Below are 19,403 nucleotides of genomic sequence, written 5' to 3'. Positions count from 1 at the left end.
AATTCTTTGACAATTTTTCAATTACAAATTCACGTTTCTCTTACAAACCAGCTACCGCTTTCAGAAAATAATACATTTGAGATACTTTACAGCTACTGAAGCTGGAAATACGAAAGCCTAGGCCTAGGCACATGTTCCGACTGCTGGGAGCCTTGTCTAGAGATAGAGGTAGCTAGTCATATTGCCGACTTCTTATGTGACAGATAGCAAGTGCCTCAGTGTCACTTATATCTCCAGCCTATATGAGCACAGAGAACTCCCTGAAGCCAGTCTAGGTTGTACAGTCCTACATGAGGTCTTCATGGGTGCTGACCATAAAAAGTTCATCAAAGTAATGAGGCGAGGAGAGAGCTTGGTACTCATGGGCAGAGCTCAGCACCGTAGAATGTGAACCAGCTCCAGCTGTGACAATAAAACAGCAGGTGGCTGCCATCATTAGGAGTGGCAGATGAGGCAAGGGACTAACATCCAGCCCACAAAACTCTCATTTGTTAGCCTCAGCCACTGTACCATGCAAAATAGCTTCCATCTCAGTCAATTTTTCCTAGAAAAGTGCTAAATAGTAAAGGGAAGAGGAAAAATGGAACATATGGTTCAGAGGACACTCTTGGGTTTTCTAATCCATTTTGAGTAAAATGCTTGAATCCTAGGTCTTTTCACTGATTGTTCTATTGAAGAGACTTTAGTTACAGTTTATGAACATTTCATTTGCTTGATATAAAACATTTTAATATGTGCTCAGAGTAGACATTTGTATTATGCTTATCTGAAAAATAGTTTTGATATTACCTCAAAATGCTCTTTTTCTCTTAAAACTCCATTTCATTTTTAATTTCAAGTGGAAAAAAAAGTAAAACCGTCAAAAAAGGTTAATAGGCAAATTACATTTTACCAAACTGTATGGAAACTTTTGGATGGTTGGAAAGACATTGAGAAAGCAAGATATAACTCATATTTGGTTTATTAGCAGAGAGTTTAAGTATAATGAAGACATTTGATTTATAGCTTTAAATTAGATTACATTAGCTGTTTGCTTCTAGTTTTGTAAACAAAACATTTTACTTTTTAGGAAGAAACATATACCGTTTATTTTGCATCTGTTTATAAAAACATTTGGTTTGTTCAAACAGGTTTAGTTACGCTTTCTATGTTATGGTTTGATGGTGACTGAAGTAAAAGTATAATAGAGTAGAAGACTACATTTTTTTTTTTTTTTAAAAACCACACCCCTGAATATAGCAGTGGAGTATCCCAGCCTTTTGACTAAGGTTTACGTTACAACCCAAAATGTACTGGATGAAATTCCAAACAGATTATGAGGACAAGAATATGGATACATTACATACATGTCCGGTCATAGTAAATGTTTGACATGACAATTATTTGAGAGGACGCCTTACTATCTTCAGCATCATATGTACTTTAGATTTTTAGAATTAGTATTACTTTTTTTTTGGCAAGTTTTTTGAGTATCTGTTTTAATCTCAGGTATTTAAAAAAAAAAAAAAAAAAAAAAAACCTCTATAATGCTATACAAAACTTTTGGAAAAATAATCTAGTAGTCTGGTATAAAATGTGTTTTTTACCAGCTCTGTCTCCACCATGAGACATTTATCTCATCTAGTTTCTTCTCACTTAATCACTGCTTGTGGTCTTGCCCCCACAAAGAAGACTCTTCTGTGCTTTAGTGTATGCAGACCTTTTAATGGCAGAATACAAAGGTGATACTGCTACTTCAGTATATGCAGGTTATTAACAGATGACATTCAGTTGCATTTATACATTAGTATATTTAAAATAAATTGCTGGGAAATTCAATTAAATAAAAAACAGTAATATTCCTGCATATGAGAATATCCAATATAAAGTCAGTTACTGAAGTGGTCTTACAAATCATCCCTCTGCAGTGTCATTACAAAAATATTCTGTCTATAACACAAACCTTTTTTTAAGCCCCATCTACTGTATACATTTATTTTATTTTCTCAGTATATAAAAACAAGTAATAACAATAATAAATTAAAAATTAAATCTGTGATTATATCAAGAAATGCTGATGTCCTGAGGATTACGTTTTTTCTGTAATCCTGTAAGAACATTCTTGATTACTAGATAGAAAAAGCAAAAAGATAGAGGCATAAGAATAATTGTCAAGTGATGCAGAAATGGTTGCAATCTACATGTCTCTTCCAACTTTATATTACATTGTTCAGTAATCCATATATGAAGACTTTCTTCACTATGAAGTTTCCCTTCCTTCTAAACCCAGAAACAGCTTAAGGCCCTACTCTGTCTTATGTTAAATGTGGTAATATTTCACTCAGATCATATCCTTGTTCAAGTTCTCATTATTAAAACAAAATGATTGTGGGTTCCTCAAGCGACACGACCACATGGTAAGCAGGGCGAGTCATCGAGCCAGGTCAGCTCAGGTTGGAGTTCTGGCTGTCAGAAGAGGCTGATCTTCACGGGGATTCCATGGGAGAGTTGCATTGGCTCTGGTGTGCCTCTGTATAATGAATTGATTTGCTTGGGAGTGGGAGTGGAGGATGTCCACTGACCTTCAGTGCTGAGCTGTTGTGTGGGTTGTTGTGGAGAGTGATCATGATTATACATTCTAGTTGGGCACTCTAAATTGTGATATAAACAAGAAAATAAAAATTGTGTGGCATCAAAAAAGTGTAAGGGCAACATAAGGAAAAGTGTTTTTACGTTTGCACTGAATTGCGAAGTCCCCTTCACATTGTGATTTTGAAAGGTGTTTGAGCTGGGTGCTGGTGGAATTCCATTAGCGCGGACCAACGAGTCAAGATCTGCTAGAAAATCAGTAGCATTCCCTTTAAGAAAACGATTGTCCTTGTGTTTCCCTTTGGTGTGATTTTTGATGTACAAAAAGTTGCTTGCACTATTTGCTAATGCAGTATTTAGAAATATTTGCATTCATTGAACAATTTTGGAATACATTATTTGCAGGATTTCGTTATATTCATAAACATTATTTTGTTTTATATTTCCAGCATTTGCAATAAAGAGCTTATTTAAGATTTATATGGAATGTGGCGTCATCAACTTTGGAGCTGCTGTAAATAAAGAAAGATTTGTAAGAAACTTTTTTTTTTTTTTTTTTTAAATACATGGGCCTACACCTCGATTTCAGGAAGTAATTTAGTCAATCATGTTTTAAATTTATATTATTATTTTGCTGTCAGTGTCCCAATATCTGGTAACCTCTTTAAGAACTTCTTCCTGGTGTAAAATACAAATTCCCACATTGTAGCGTAAACAGAAAATAGGCCCTACAGTTTTTTTTTTCAATGTATATTAAACAAAGTACTTCATGTGCACCTGTGTTTGTGAAAGTCAGTGTTAGCAGTACATACAACGAATTATGGGTCACAATCCCATCAGCTGTGATAGGCTACAATATAAATCAGGTGAAAACTGAAAAGTTAAAAACTTCTTCCTATCACTGGAAAAAAAAAAATAAAGGGGTTTGAAAGTTTTTTTGTTGTTTTTTTTGCCCCGTAGCCAATGCTGTGTTACAGGTGCATATACACTGTGAGCTGTATGATAGTGAGTGACAGCAGTATAGACAATTCACCCATGACGAACGTGAGTTGTGACTAGGATCCAAGAAAAGTATCTGTATATTCAAATACCAAAATACAATGGTGACTTTAAGTAACAAATAAGTGGTGAAGCAATAAGTTGACTAACTTTGTACTGCATACATCATTATAAATTCAGTTATTGCTAATTCAATACATCACTTGAAAAGGTTGGAGTCTTTAGATTTAAAAAAAAAAAGCCTATTTTTTGTATGATAAGATAGTTTTACAAAGTACTTGTAACATCTAACTAGGCCCCTTGCCAACTGCATGCAATGCTTTTTGTGTGACTGATCAGGGGGGGAATAAATATGTAACTTTGTGGACTGCATATATTTTGTTATAATTTGAATTATTTGCTAATCAAATAAATCATTCGAAAGGACTAGCTTCATACATTTCAGTTCTGCTTTGAAATAAGAGAATATTTTCTTTGTGTGGAGAAACGTATGCAAATTCTGAAAGACGCCACATACATAATTACATGCATATTCAAATATAAAACTGACATGTTTGCTTAGTAGTGATGACATCCCCAGACCAGGAAGTTAATACAGAGGCACACAGGCAGGTACTTGCGGGTTAAAGTGCCGGGTTGTGTTTTTTTTCAGAAGAAAATAATTAAACAAAAATAATGCTCACATAGCAAAGTAAAAGTGCATACAAAAACAGGTCACAAACACAAATACCTCCACCAAAACCAAGTACAGTGCTGGTCCTTCCAGCACTATCAGCAATGATTATTTTGACTTTCTATTTTACTTTTATTTTCGTTTTCTCTCGAACACCCGCTCTCGTTCCTCCTTGAACCCCCCACCCCTAACCAGCCAAAGCTGAGGGTCACATTATACACAAGATGTACTGACCATGCATTCTCATGAGCTGATGATTTCTCTTGTTCTCTTTCTCTTTCTCTCCAACTCTCCAACCAAACTCCTACTATCACTCACCCCAAACGCACACACTCACATCCTTTTAAACCTAACTGATTAATCCACTAATTACTCCATTGACTAAAACTGGCATTGGTTCCTGACTCCAGTATCCTCTACTGGATCCTAACACCCCCATGTATGGTCTCTACTAAATAAGACCTATTTACTTTAAACCAGATTTAATTACTTTTAGTCTCTCATTTATTTAATCACACCATTATCATTTAGTAGTTAATCAAGTATCCCATATCATATTTAGTTTTAACCTCAAGCACATTATATTATTTCATTTCTTTGTTTACCCTCCAGTTTACCCACCTCTCCTTTCACATTTTGCTCCTTTACTTAACCAATACTTCACTATATATATATATATGTGTATCTAAAAAAGGCATGAATTATCCACGATGAGAGCTATCAATTAGGCGTTGCACTTCATGTTTTTTTTGTTTTTTTTGTTATGTGCATTTGTATAAGACTGACTGTTAAAGAAGAACATTTTGGTGACATTGGTGTTTTGTAATGAACTGTGTCCCCTTAAGACTGCCCGCGCAGCATTTTACAAAATGTCAGTTTATCAGCCTAAATGATTATTAGTTGTCAGTTGCATTGGAAATTAATTATATCCTGTGTTTACATAGTAAAGCCTGACCAAGCAGCATTTGACAGGCTGCACAAAACGTGACAGTAAGCAGGTTTGTGATATGATATTGAGAGGTCATTTCTCAAAGAACCTATGGTATATGGAGAGTGGATTTTGAGAAATTGTAATAACAAACGGGGTAAGATATTAAGCGAGGTGATATAAAATGGGTATATAATACTTGTGTGACAGTGTGTTCACGGTGTATGCGAGAATTTTGTAGTACACAGGAGAGGTGTCATGGCCCTAGGGCTAAAATAATACATGTCCCAGAATCCTTCAGGGCTGAATGGGAATCATTTGGGTGCACTTGGGGATTGTTTAAGTTAATTATTGTTTTAGTGTTTGTAATTAGTGTCATATGCATGTGTATAAAAGCCTGTCTTTGTCTGTGTTGGTGGTGGGTTGAAGTAGTAGTTTGTGAAGTCTGTTCGTGTTTGTTTCTGTGTGTTGTAAAACCAGTAACTGTGTTTTGAAATGGCTAAACTGCTTCACGGTCCCGTACTAGATATTGTGGATGAAAAGTTTAGTTAGTGTTCCACGTGGGAGCTAGGCTTTTGTTTGTGTGTGAATAAAAAGTGCATAAAAGTGCTGAAATGTGCAATTCTGGTGTCTGGATCTGCTGTTGAAGGGTGCAGAAGTGCTCAGCATAGAAGACTCTGTACATACACTACCGTTCAAAAGTTTGGGGTCACTTAGACATTTCCTTGTTTTCAAAAGAAAAGCAAATTTTTTGTCCATTAAAATAACATCAAGTTGATCAGAAATACAGCGTAGACATTGTTAATGTTGTAAATGACTATTGTAGCTGGAAACGACTGATTTGTAATGGAATATCTACATAGGCGTACAGAGGCCTATTATCAGCAACCATCAGTCCTGTGTTCCAATGGCACGTTGTGTTTGCTAATCCAAGTTTATCATTTTAAAAGGCTAATTGATCATTAGAAAACCATTTTGCAATTATGTTAGCACAGCTAAAAACTGTTGTGCTGATTAAAGAAGCAATAAAACTGGCCTTCTTTACACTAGTTGAGTATCTGGAGCATCAGCAATTGTGGGTTTGATTACAAGTTCAAAATGGCCAGAAACAAAGAACTTTCTTCTGAAACTCGTCAGTCTATTTTTGTTCTGAGAAATGAAGGCTATTCCATGCAAGAAACTGCAAAGAAACTGAAGATCTTGTACAACGCTGTGTACTACTCCCTTCACAGAACAGCGCAAACTGGCTCTAACCAGAATAGAAAGAGGAGTGGGAGGCCCCAGTGCACAACTGAGCAAGAGGACAAATACATTAGAGTGTCTAGTTTGAGAAACAGACGCCTCACAGGTCCTCAACTAAAAATTCTTCATTAAATAGTACCCACAAAACACCAGTCTCAACGTCAACAGTGAAGAGGCGACTCCGGGATGCTGGCCTTCTAGGCAGATTTGCAAAGAAAAAGCCATATCTCAGACTGGCCAATAAAAAGAAAAGATTAAAGTGGGCAAAAGAACATAGACACTGGACAGAGAAAGATTGGAAAAAAGTGTTATGGACAGACGAATCTAAGTTTGAGGTGTTCGGATCACAAAGAAGAACATTCGTGAGACGCAGACCAAATGAAAAGATGCTAGAGGAGTGCTCTACGCCATCTGTCAAGCATGGTGGAGGCAATGTGATGGTCTGGGTGCTTTGGTGGTGGTAAAGTGGGAGATTTGTACAGGGTAAAAGGGATCTTGAAGAAGGAAGGCTATCACTCCATTTTGCGATGCCATGCCATACCCTGTGGATGGTGCTTGATTGGAGCCAATTTACTCCTACAACAGGACAATGACCCAAAGCACAGCTCCAAACTATGCAAGAACTATTTAGGGAAGAAGCAGTGAGCTGGTATTCTGTGTATAATGGAGTGGCAGCACAGTCACCGGATCGCAACCCTATTGAGCTGTTGTGGGAGCAGCTTGACCGTATGATACGTAAGAAGTGCCCATCAAGCCAATCCATCTTGTGGGAGGTGCTTCAGGAAGCATGGGGTGAAATCTCTTCATATTACCTCAACAAATTGACAGCTAGAATGCCAAAGGTCTGTAAGGCTGTAATTGCTGCAAAATGTATGTCTATTCACGGCCATTACTATTCTTACATTTTCTTTTCAGGTTTAAAAAAATAAAAAAGTGACTGTAACTAACTTGAATATGTTTCAATTGCAGCTATCCCCTATTTTAATTTCCTTATTTTTACCACAACACAACAAAAATGATATAATCTACATTGTATTGCAGCATTTATTATCATTATTTGTCCATCTTATGACAAAGATAAGTTTTAGTATGTTCATTTCATCCATAAATGAAGCTACCAACCATCACGATTTTTACCAGGACAGTCCCCCTTTTAGGTGTCACGTCCTGGTGTCCCCACAAGTTTCATAAAATCTTATTTTTGTCGCTTTTGGCTAGTTGTCCCGTTTTTCATGAAGGTATGTGTTTGGCCATAGCTCAACGGTAATTATGCACCACCCTGATATGGACTGAGGTCAATCTAAAGCTACCAACTCACCCCATAATCCCAGAGACAGGACCGGTTTTTAAAGTTGCCCCTAAACTGAAAGTGTTAAACCTTTGCTAAACTGATACTATTGCTTAATTGCCATGAGGCAGCATGACAATACATCTTGAATGTTTTTATTTTCATTATGCATTTTATATTGGTGCTCAGATATATAATAAAATGCAGAACAACTAGACAGAATAAGTATTACTGAACTTCAGCACACAACACAGCACCACAGCACTTGCTGCAACCTTCCTAACAGACTGCTTTTGTGATATAATTTTGTGTTTCTTTGACTTTCATGATGTTAAATAACATATCTAAATTATGTTCATATACGTGTTTATTTGTGTAATTTTTTTACATATATAAATTGTCTCAATCCTAAAATTCTAGGTGATGCAAAACTTGCCACAGCTGTAGGCTGCTGCTTGATAATACAAAAATAGCATTTTCTGAATAAATAAGTTATTATTAAGTTAAACTGAGTTTTTTTTTTTTTAGTGGCCAATAATTATGTTATAAATATAACTGAATCATAAGCAAAATTACACAGCATCCTACACTCTGGCCTTGGTACCGTCTACAAATGTATTGAACTGACAGCCATTTTGGTCTTGGCCTTTTGCCAATTTAGAGCCCTATACAGTGTCTATAGTAAGTATTCACCCCACTTTGTTCCCCTTTGATTTACACAACCTACTCAACACTTTCAATGTGTGAAAAAAATGGGGGGGGGGGGGTGTGGATGGATACAAATTAATTAAAACTAAAAACCTGAAAAGTCTTCATTAGATAAGTATTCATACCCTTTACTATGACACTCATAAATAAATGGAGTACACCTGTCTCTGAAAGGTCCCACAGTTGGGTAGTGCATTCAAAGCAAAGCTACAACCATGAAGACCAAGGAGCTTTCAAAACAACTCTGTGATAAAGTTGAGGAAAGGTACAGATCAGGGGAGAGGTATAAAAAGATTTCAAAGACATTGAATATCCCTTGGAGAACAGTCAAGTCGATCATTAAGAAGTGGAATGTATACGGTACCACCCAGAATCTGCTTAGAGCAGGCCGTCCTCCCAAACTGAGCAGCCGGGTAAGAGCGGCATTGGTCAAAGAAGCCACCAAGAGACAACTGTAAAGACCTACAGCATTCCATGGCTGAGATGGGAGAAACTGTCCATCTGTCACCAATAGCTCAGGTACTGCACAAATCTGGCCTGTGTGGAAGAGTGGCAAGAAGGAAGCCATTTCTGAGAAAAGACCATGTAAAATCCTGCTTGGAATTTGCAAAAAGGCAAGTGTACTCTGAAAAGATGTTGCAAAAGATTCTGTGGTCCAGTGAAACAAAAATTGAACTATTTGGCCTAAATGCAAAGCATTATGTCTGGCGCAAACCGAACACAGCACATCACTCAGGTAACACCATCCCTACTGTGAGGCACGGTGGTGACAGCATCATGCTATGGGGATGCTTTTCAGAGTAGAGGGCAAAATAGATGCAGCTAAATACAGGCAAATCCTTGAGGAAAACCTGCTTCAGTCTGCAAAAGACCTAAGACTGGGACGGAGATTCACCTTTCAGCAGGACAATGACCCCAAGCACACAGCCAAAGCGACACTGGAGTGACTTAAAAACAAGAAAGTGAATGTCCTAGAGTGGCCCAGTCAAAGCCTGGACTTGAATCCGATTGAGAATCTGTGGCACGACTTGAAGATTGCTGTCCACCAACGATCCCCATCCAAGTTGACAGAGCTTGAACAATTTTGCCAAGAAGAATGGGCGAATATTTCTTGATCCAGGTGTGCAAATCTGGTAGAGACTTACCCCAAAAGACTCACAGCTGTAATTGCTGCCAAAGGTGGTTTTACCAAATATTGACGATCGCCAAGACATTTTCAGTATTTTTTTTTCATTAACTGTTGTTTCACAATAAAAATTCTAGTTCTTCTTCAGTGTTGAGTAGGTTGTGTAAATGAAAGGAAAAAACAAACAAACATGTAAATGCATCAAGATTTCAGGTTGCAACACAACAAAATGTGAAAACGTCCAATGGGGGGTGAATACTTACTATAGGCACTGTGTGTGTGTGTGTGTGTGTGTGTGTATATATATATATATATATATATATATATATATATATATATATATATATATATATACATACATATACATACACACACACACACACACACACACACACACACACACATATAATGAATTAATTTATTTTCCACTGATTTTAGGACATATTTATATCATAGTCTCTGTATGTTGCCTTGGATAAAGGTGTCTTAAATAAGCAAATATTAATAATATAGAAAATTGTTTGGAAAAAGTCATCTTTCTCTGTCTCTCGCTCCCTCACTTCTTCACTACTTGCTGTTCCCTTTTTGTATTGGATTCAGCAGAGTCTGCGTTTCAGGTAAATCTCCACTTCCCTTGTTAGTTTGAAATGCAGTCGCCCCGTCTATGCCGTCAACAAAATCGCTGAAAGCTAACATGCAAGTGAGGCCACACCCCGAAAGTTGTGCTGACCACTGGCACTAACACGGATGGAAAAGGTCAGGGCAAAGCAGGACACCAAAATCTCATTACGTCTTATCCTAGGAAGCAGTCATTTCGAAAAGTGCTTTGAAACACTTTAAAGTTATACGTGTAAGAAGTTGTCAGGAGGTTAACAATGAAAAGGAAAATGACAGGTACATTATTTAACCAGTTGTAGCAGCACGTGGGGATGTTTAACACTATGTTTTTGGAACCTCGCTACTTACTCTTTAACCTCTCTTTTAAAAATATTTCCAGTCTGTCCATTTTATTACAGATTAAGATTGAAGCATAAAGTTCATGTCATGATGGAACATTACCAATTTGACAAAAACAAGGGGAGCTTTTGTGGGGACTGGTTGTACAAAATGGAAAAATTAACCATCGGAATACACACACGTAATGTGCTTCAGGCATTTATCCTGGCTTGCTGTTAAATGGTAGGTATAAGAACCTGCGTCATAGATATAACGAGGTGTAGCAGTCAGAAAAAATAAAAGATACAAACCGTTCCTTTTATCTGTTATGATATTATGAATATCCCCAAGGCCAAGGAGTCTTATTAGTTAAATGTATTTATAAACTGATAACATGAATGACACCATAATATCCTTTTATAATAATAATCAAGACACAATCATTTAAAAAGACCAAATTACATTGATAAACCCAGAGGCTGCAAGATAGAGAGAGATTCATTATGGTAACTTGAACACCATTGAACTGTCATGGTTACCGGTTCTTTTAAAACATATTTTATTCAACTACCAATATAAATATATATATATATATATATATATATATATATATATATATATATATATATATATATATATATATATATATATATATATATATATGTGTGTGTACCTCAGTTTGTCTCTGCATGTGATTTATTTTAGAAGTTTTCATATGAGGCTCTTGCAGTGGGCAATAGTAGTTGAGCCATCACATGTCTGGATTAATCCAGCACTGAAGATGCAAATCTTACAACATGCCAATTTGATTTGTAACCCTCCCAATCAAAGAATGCTAATTAAAATCTGATTTTTGCATATGCCATGTCTTTCATGTACATATGCAAATTGAGTATATTGCCTTTCAGCACTTAGTAATTAAGTTTATGAAGGACAGCTGTAATACATAATTAACAGAAATGTTTGCAAGCCCCTTCTACACTGCAACTTACACAAGCAACACAAGTGTTTTAAGAACTTCTTTGATTTAATTTAGTGTTTTTGTAAGATAGTGGTTGCTATCAGTTCCCTAATACCTTTAATTTGATCGATTCATTCAAGGTCTTCAAAACGGGTGACATAATAGCTGACGAGGCAAAATCCAAGAGAACGTCTCAAATGATAGAAATCACTTTGAATATTTATGTCAATGTCTGAAGATGTTAATATTGAGGAATCATTTACGGATGTGTTGCAAGATGACAGTGATTCAGGGGAGTATCTGTTCTCGTCTCATTAACGTGGGTGTCTGTTAAATGCCCTCAACCCATTTGGCTGCTGAACGGGTAGAAACCTTGCTACAGGTCATGTGGTGAGGTAGTGATCCTCTCGATCATTCCCACCCCCCACGTGACCTAAAGGCTTTTCTCTCAGGGCGGCTGCCTGAGTGAGAATGTTACAGTACTATATCAATGCCACTAACTGCTACAGGGATTGGAATATTAATTTGTGATTAAAAAAAAATAATAATAATAATGTTGTCTTCATAGCATGTAGTGACGATAGGGACACATAGAGATCACTGTATACTACTCAAGTACTTACTCTCTTTATCCCATTACTGGAGAGACACAACAATATGACTTGTGTCCTACCTCTGCCTTTATCGTATGGATGAAATTGATACCCAAGATTATGAGGATTATGGCACACAAGTACTCCTACTTATTATCTGTTGTTTAGCTAACATATAAAGGAGATACAACCAAATCTGGGATATGTGGTGGAGATTAGAAATATAAATATTTTGGCTAAAATCCTCCCAGCCCTTGGTTGAACCTTTAAAACCATAACCGAACAACAGCAATAAAATGTCCTATTAATGTCCTACTTGGTTGGCATTTTTTTTTCGTATTCAAGTCAACATAAATTACTGCTGTTTCGGCTGTCTCCAATATGATGTCCATTCTGGAGAACAGACTTGTGCTGCAGATGTCAACCCCCCAAATTCCTGTGAAGTTATTAAAAGAGGATATCATGTTATACTTCCAGAACAATTTAAGTCCCTTGCAGACTTCAAAAGAGTGTCATAGCCGCTGTAAATGGGGTTCCATGTGATTCTAATTTTTTGTCCTACCAAACTATCATGATTTGAGGGTATACAAATGCCACTGCATAGCCCAGCATTTACTATTCTATTGAAATAAGAGATCAGTAGCTCTACAAGTAGTTGTAACTTTGTCACAGTGAATATTCAGCAGGTACGCTGGGGAGACAAGTTCATGGCACATGACCGCCTGCTCTGTTATATTTGATTCTTACCTGTGAAAACAGATTTTATTAAATGAAAATGAAATGTTCATCAACAATGTTGCCCACTGAAATGATTATTGGATTTTTTTTTTTTTTTTCACAGCGCATATTTACCAAGTAAAAGGATTGTTAATTGTATCTGTAAGCCTCATTCTATAAATTTCATAATGCAATTCAGATATTATTATTCAAATTAACCACATTTTCTTTTGTTTGTGTTTTTGTTTATGTCTAGACAGTAGAAACATTGACTGTTCAAATGTGAACTCATTCAAGCCTGTTTTTAATTTTTTTGTTTTTTTTTCCCCCACTAGATGGGCCTTTGTCATGAAAAAACACCTGAACACACATTTACTCGGCAAGCATGGGGTAGGAACGCCTAAGGAAAGGTAAGCTACTTTACACTAAATGCAAAAAAAAACACAATCACGATTGGTTTGCTAATTTTATACATATATCCTTGGTCATTAATCAACTGGTCAAAAGTCGACCTTCTCTTCACAAACACTGTAATTTTGTCTTCAGAACGTCCTGTTGCTGCATGGATCAGCAACCACAGTTGTAGGGAAAAAGTTAAGAACAGAGGTCGGTTTTATTTGTGCAGAAGCAAACAGCAATTTTAAGTTGAAAAAATTAAGTGTTTCTCTGAAGGCAGGTCGAGTTTTAGTTTTAATAACAACATATTACCTATATATATAAAAATTTGTGTCTGTCCCTGGTTTAACATACACGTAAAAACTATTTACAAAGTAGCTTGTGCCTGATTCTGGTAAGGGGAGTGTGCTGCGGGGGCTTGAATGGGCCTTTAGCCTGCTGTAGGTTTCTTCAATGGAGAATTTTATGAATCTAAGGTTTTAACTACTGATACATCAGTCAATTGGGGATTTTCTAATAGTTTGTAACAGGGTGATATTACATATGCGGTTGTCACTGAATAATACACAGAGCAGGCACAGAGCATTGGGTGTTGACACACCACACAGGCGTGCAGATTTAATTTAAATACACAGGCTGTCACCAGGGTGCCAGCAATGGTAGCCCTAGTGTCAGATTTAATAAAGAAAACAAAACAAAGTTATAAATAAAAGTTTGCCACACAAGGCGAGCTCTAGTCCTACTAAAAGGAACGTCCTGCTCCAGGAACCTACTACTCTATGCAAACGCTCTACACTGCTTGGGATCAACACCCCCTAAACTGACCTACTTCTGGCATTATCACGGCGACTACAGCCTCTTCACATGTCCTCGGCTCGGCAATGCCTTCACGAGCACCATCTTGGAGTGGAAGGTTTTTGTGTAGTAGTTCTCTCCATGGAGCAGACACTCTCCACGATGTAAACACAGCACCCATCTTTGTCCAGTGGAAATCAGGAAGATGGGTTGGATTTGGTACAGAAGTATTTAACAGTACCATAATTCGTTGGATTTGGTACCAGAATAAATACAGTATGCAAAAATTTGTGTCTGCTTTTGCTGTAATTCAAATTGACACTTGCTTCGTTTAATGCCCTCATCAACATAATGCATGAGCCAAAACATTTGTCTACTGACATTTTTTAAAGTTGATTTTATATCTCAGTTTGCCTCCTCTTTTGTCACTGATATCCTTTTTCACACTAGCTATGTAATGCACAATCATCGCATTTTGTGAAAGTAAGTGTGAATTGTGCAGTTTTAAACAGATGCTGCTTTCACATTATTTGCAGTAGGTATTGTGGAACGGCTATTAGTTTGGACATTTAGAAACCCACATTTTCCAAACTAAATGAACATTGATTTTATGTTTCTTTCAATTAGACAATTCGCATAATTTATGATTGTGCTTCTTGCATTAATTGACATGGAGTTAGAGTACATCTGTCTGTCAGTACCTGGTGAAAGCAGTGTTTTGAAATTGAAAATGTATGCAAAAATATGGGTTGCCAATAGTATTAAAACATTCCAGGACTAAAATTGGTTTCTGTAGCTTTAATGTTGTGCAAGTAATTCTAAAATATCAAGCTCAGTCTGTCCAAACCTATTATAAGTTAACTAAATTAGCTGTGACAATTAAATTAATAATGCATATTGTTTGTGAGTGTTTAGTCTCCATGATTTGACTGATATATGCAAAGATGGTAATTTATTGAAAGTAAATTCATGTAATTGGACTTCAGAATTTGATGAACCAAAAGAAGGTGTCAGCATGGTTTCCATCAAAAATGTACAAAAAATAATCCAAAACATGATAATGGGTTCACAGGAGCAAAGAAGAACTTTCATTATTGCTCAGAAAGACTCATCAGTTTTAAACAGTGATGAGACTCTTACATTTTTGTTATTTCCTGGCATTCTGGTGAATTTGTTGCACAATGTGCATGCCCAGTGTTCTAAATGTTATAGACCAAAAGAGCAGGAACTGTCTCATGCCTGACAGTAAGGTGAGGCAGTGTACATTACCTTTCAGGTAAGAAGCACTCAAAATAAGGACTATATATGTTCAAATTATAGTATACTGATGCTGATTCCTTCTTAATATAAAAAAAAAAATAATATATACAGTAATTTTCAAATTAGTCTGTTTAGTTTAGTAGTTAATGCATTTTTCAAATTTATCTTTCTGAAGCCTCATTTTTGTAATACACATTACCTATAGTGTACTTAATATTATGTTTTAGGCTTACTGTGGTTCCCCTTTAACATTTCACAGTCCTGTAAAAAAAAGATTGATCCAGTTTACCGTGGTTAACGTGAGTAACTAGCTTATATATTGTAGTTTAATTTTGGTCAGTAACAAAATGAACGGCAAATACCTGTCAGCAAAGTTTTAAAGTTTACAAGCTTAAACTATTTTAAGCCACAATACTGATCTACTGTTACATAAGACATATTGACACCAGTTGCATAGCCTTCTTTGTTAGGAATAAAATGTATGTGTACTACTGCAGGGGTTCTGCCCCACCTTAGCAGTTAGCAATTAACTTTTGAGTAAGGGTTTTGACAATCATTTTTATTTCAATATAACTGAAATTTGTCCCAAATTATACAGCTTAAATGTCAGTTTAATGATTTTGTTGGGGTACTTTTATTTGTACACAGTTAAGATAAATGCTGATACAGTATTGAGAGCTGATTGCCACAGTACTGTTAAAACGTATTCCTATTCCATCCGGAATAGTAAATGTGCAGTCAGCCTCAAGGTCTTACAAATTACCCAAATTTCAGCTCCTTTCTTGTCACTGTACCATCCCATAACTTCTGTGTAGCTTTAATTGTTACCTTAATTAGGTACACAAATTCCTGCCGGGGAGGGGGAGGTGGAGGGGGGGACGGACCTCCACCAGAAACTGAACATTGCTTGTGTAACACAGGTACATATTTTGTATATATATATATATATATATATATATATATATATATATATATATATATATATATATATATATATATATATATATATAAACTGGATGCATTGTAATTGTTTAGTTATAGGATTACTATCAGGAGAGATCCTGAAGTCTTTCTCATGGTATGCACAACTGAACCACACCAACATCCACTCTCATGCTGATAACGACTCTGCACACCATGCTGTAAACTGTTTCAGCCAATCAGAGTGCTGTACTTTTCTTCTTTCCTGAGTTTCACAGCACCTACACTGTCACATTAGAAAACTGCAAACAAATTGCATCACTGTTTTCCTTTCTAAAAATGAATAAACAGACCACACTGCCATCGAGACAGAACAGCAACTACAGTGACAGCCAAATAGTCCACAACAACAATAAAAGCTACAAATAAACCTATTTGAAATACAGACTTAAACTAGGGGGAAAACAAAATAGCTCACAAACCTTTTATGCTGGTTCCATTTGTAGTCATTTTACGCTCACAATCACTGCAACTGATCATTGTTAATCCACTAAGCATGGTGTATAAACCCTTTTTTTATGTTGCACATGACAAAACAGGCTGCTAAAAAAAATAACAATAATGCTTGTTTCTTGTGGCAGCATTTTCCGGATTTTCAATTAACACATCTCTCTTTTTATCAGTCACATTCAGAAATCTGGTCATCATTTTCATTAAACTGTGGTCAAGTCAGTTAAGATGCCCACACGACCTGTACATAATAAACCGTATAATCTTACAGCTGTACATAATAAGACTGATAACTCTGGGAGTTGTAATATAATCTATAGGGCTGTAAATAGCTACTACTGATTAATAATAATAATAATAATAATAATAATAATAATAATAATAATAATAATAATAATAATAATAATAATAACACCACAGTGATATGTTAATGATTATTAAAATGTATTCATTTTAATATAAGACTGATACAATTAAAATACAAACGAAACTTTAACTTCCCGTGCTCGGTCCCGGAAGAGCTTCAGAATTCAGATCATGCAGTAATACTGTACTAACATTCGATGCCGGCAGCATATTTACCAGAAACAGATGGTTCGGTGCTTTTACTGATTTTTTTTTTTCCCCCTCCTGACATTCTGGATCACCAGAAGAGAGATTTTTATTCTTTTTGAAACCAAACGTGTTTGCTTCCATTTGCTCTTTACTACCACTAAATAAACAGCAGGATTTTATAAGCTGTTTCGCTTCAACCGATTGCACAAGATACATGTGAATCCACACTTTTGAAGACGAAATTTTGCAAACCAAAAGGTAAGCACAGTGCATAATGTACGTACGGCTGCGGTCGCCAGTGGTTACATTCAGTTCCAGTTAGTAGTAGATCAATATAGAAAATAAATATGTGGCCACTAATGTCATCTGTTTCAAGTGATGACTGTCCTTTTGGGCTGAAACCCCTCAATAAAACAAAAAAACGTATTATAAACAATATCAATGGTTCTGCCAGTCATCTAAAAATTAAAAGTACCACTCCAGCAGAAGAAATGTTTTATCACTTGCCATTCCTGCATACAACCTACTTGTTCCAGATTTGTCCACAAAGAGATTCTGGGGATGTTAAATAAATTCCATGTAATTTACTGTAATTGGGCAAGGGAAAATGTAATCTTATGAAAGAACAGTGGTATGGCTTTATTAAAAAAAAAAATGCCATGAGCTTTTGTTTCCATTTGTTTTTTGTCAATACTACGTTGCATTAATCCTAACAAGTACGAATGTAATAGCATATCCAGCATCACAATCTTCAGTGTTTTATAAAAATGCACAGAAGGTAAAAACAAATGTTGCTCTTTGCAAAGCTTTTAGCTGCGGGCCCAAACAGACTGTTGAATGGCTGTGTTTTAGATGGCGTCAAGTAAAAAGAGAACAGCTAGCCTATTGCTGGATTCACAGAACAAGGTTGCTAAAGGAAGGCAACAAATTACTTTTTTAATAGACTGATCAGCTGAAGTATGGATGAACTGAATCCATTATTCTGATCTATCCGTCAGCACTACACAGGCCTAACTAATGATGAGAGCACATTGAACCGTCACAGACAACAATTAGGGGCTGATCTGTCAAAAACATTCTGACATGGATAAATAAGCTGACGAGTGGCTGGATTTTCACCTTACCAAGCCACAACTGAGCATGTATGGTAATGTTACACTGGACTGTATTTACAATAAAATGACACCTCCCACAAGTCTATAGCACAAACCGTTTTTGATTAAAGGTCTGTTAACGTTAGGGTAGGGGGTAGGTCATGGAATGATCCTTAAATCACACTCATATGGCTCAGCATGCACTCCAGAAATCAGTGATTTTATACAAGTGTCACAAGTAAGTTTTCTTGAAAAACTGTAAGAATCAACTTGTGTACAAGATATTATGGTAATTGACATAAAAAAAAAAAAAAAACCAAGTTGCTGAGCTGTTATCTAGCAAAGCAGGTCCTTGATGACAACAGTAAAAGTTAATCCATGCAGAAAAAAAGCTTCTTTAGGGCATGTATCAGAAAACTGTTTAGCATTTTTGTTTTATTTACAATAGCAGTTTCATCAGGCCCTCCTGGTAGGGGTTGAACAGAAGAAGTGTGTAGACTGTTCCCTATCATGTACAAAATGTAACCATTACTTAATTGGTATTTAACCTAAAGACCCTGATACCATGAATAAGATATATCAAAGCTGCACGTAGTGCCGGTGATGCAGTTGTGCCCGCCCCCCAAGGGCATAAAAGAACTGCCAACGCAAACATCGTCATCATTTTTTCCTTTCGTCCAACTTGAAAGTGGGAGAGATCTACGAATTGTATGTGTAATTACAATATTAAGATGATGTCCTGTTTCTGACCCGGTACACATACTGAACAGCAAACAAGGTTACTGCACTGGCGTACCCAAACTGTACCGTACCAAGTGTACCACTACCGAGTGGTGTATCACCACCAAATGTAGCACCACCGAACCGCACCGTACAAAGGTACTGTACAGTATCGCTTGCACTAATGCTCAGGCAAATGTGAGGCTGTTTAACCGATTGGTTCATCTCGGTTCATTTTTCTGTCTGCTCAGTTCAACCTCGATTAATCACCATTCAGACTCTGTTCAAAGTTGGTATTGTGATGAAAACAGTGATACCATGCCTGGTCCAGTACCAGCGGACCTGGTTTGAGTCACAGCGTTTTTTATTTTTTGGTACAGTACTTTTGCTTGCAGCATTGCTGTGTGTGCTGT

The 19,403-nt window shown here is 36.5% G+C and overlaps 1 protein-coding gene across 1 annotated transcript in view; it reads left to right on the top strand.

Annotated features, from left to right (window-relative positions):
• Nucleotides 1-19,403, top strand: part of LOC121314852 (zinc finger protein 407-like) — a 268,813-nt gene that overhangs the window by 111,862 nt on the left and 137,548 nt on the right. Inside the window, exon 4 of the mRNA XM_041248568.1 lies at nt 13,075-13,149. Within this exon, the coding sequence (XP_041104502.1) occupies nt 13,075-13,149 (75 nt within the window). The remainder of the gene's footprint in view (nt 1-13,074; nt 13,150-19,403) is intronic.

The sequence above is a fragment of the Polyodon spathula genome, chromosome 4 (genome assembly GCF_017654505.1).
Source record: "Polyodon spathula isolate WHYD16114869_AA chromosome 4, ASM1765450v1, whole genome shotgun sequence".
NCBI classification, from domain to species: domain Eukaryota; kingdom Metazoa; phylum Chordata; class Actinopteri; order Acipenseriformes; family Polyodontidae; genus Polyodon; species Polyodon spathula.
The sequence above is the reverse complement of the archived record's forward strand: the minus strand, read 5'-3'. Positions and strand labels throughout refer to the sequence as shown.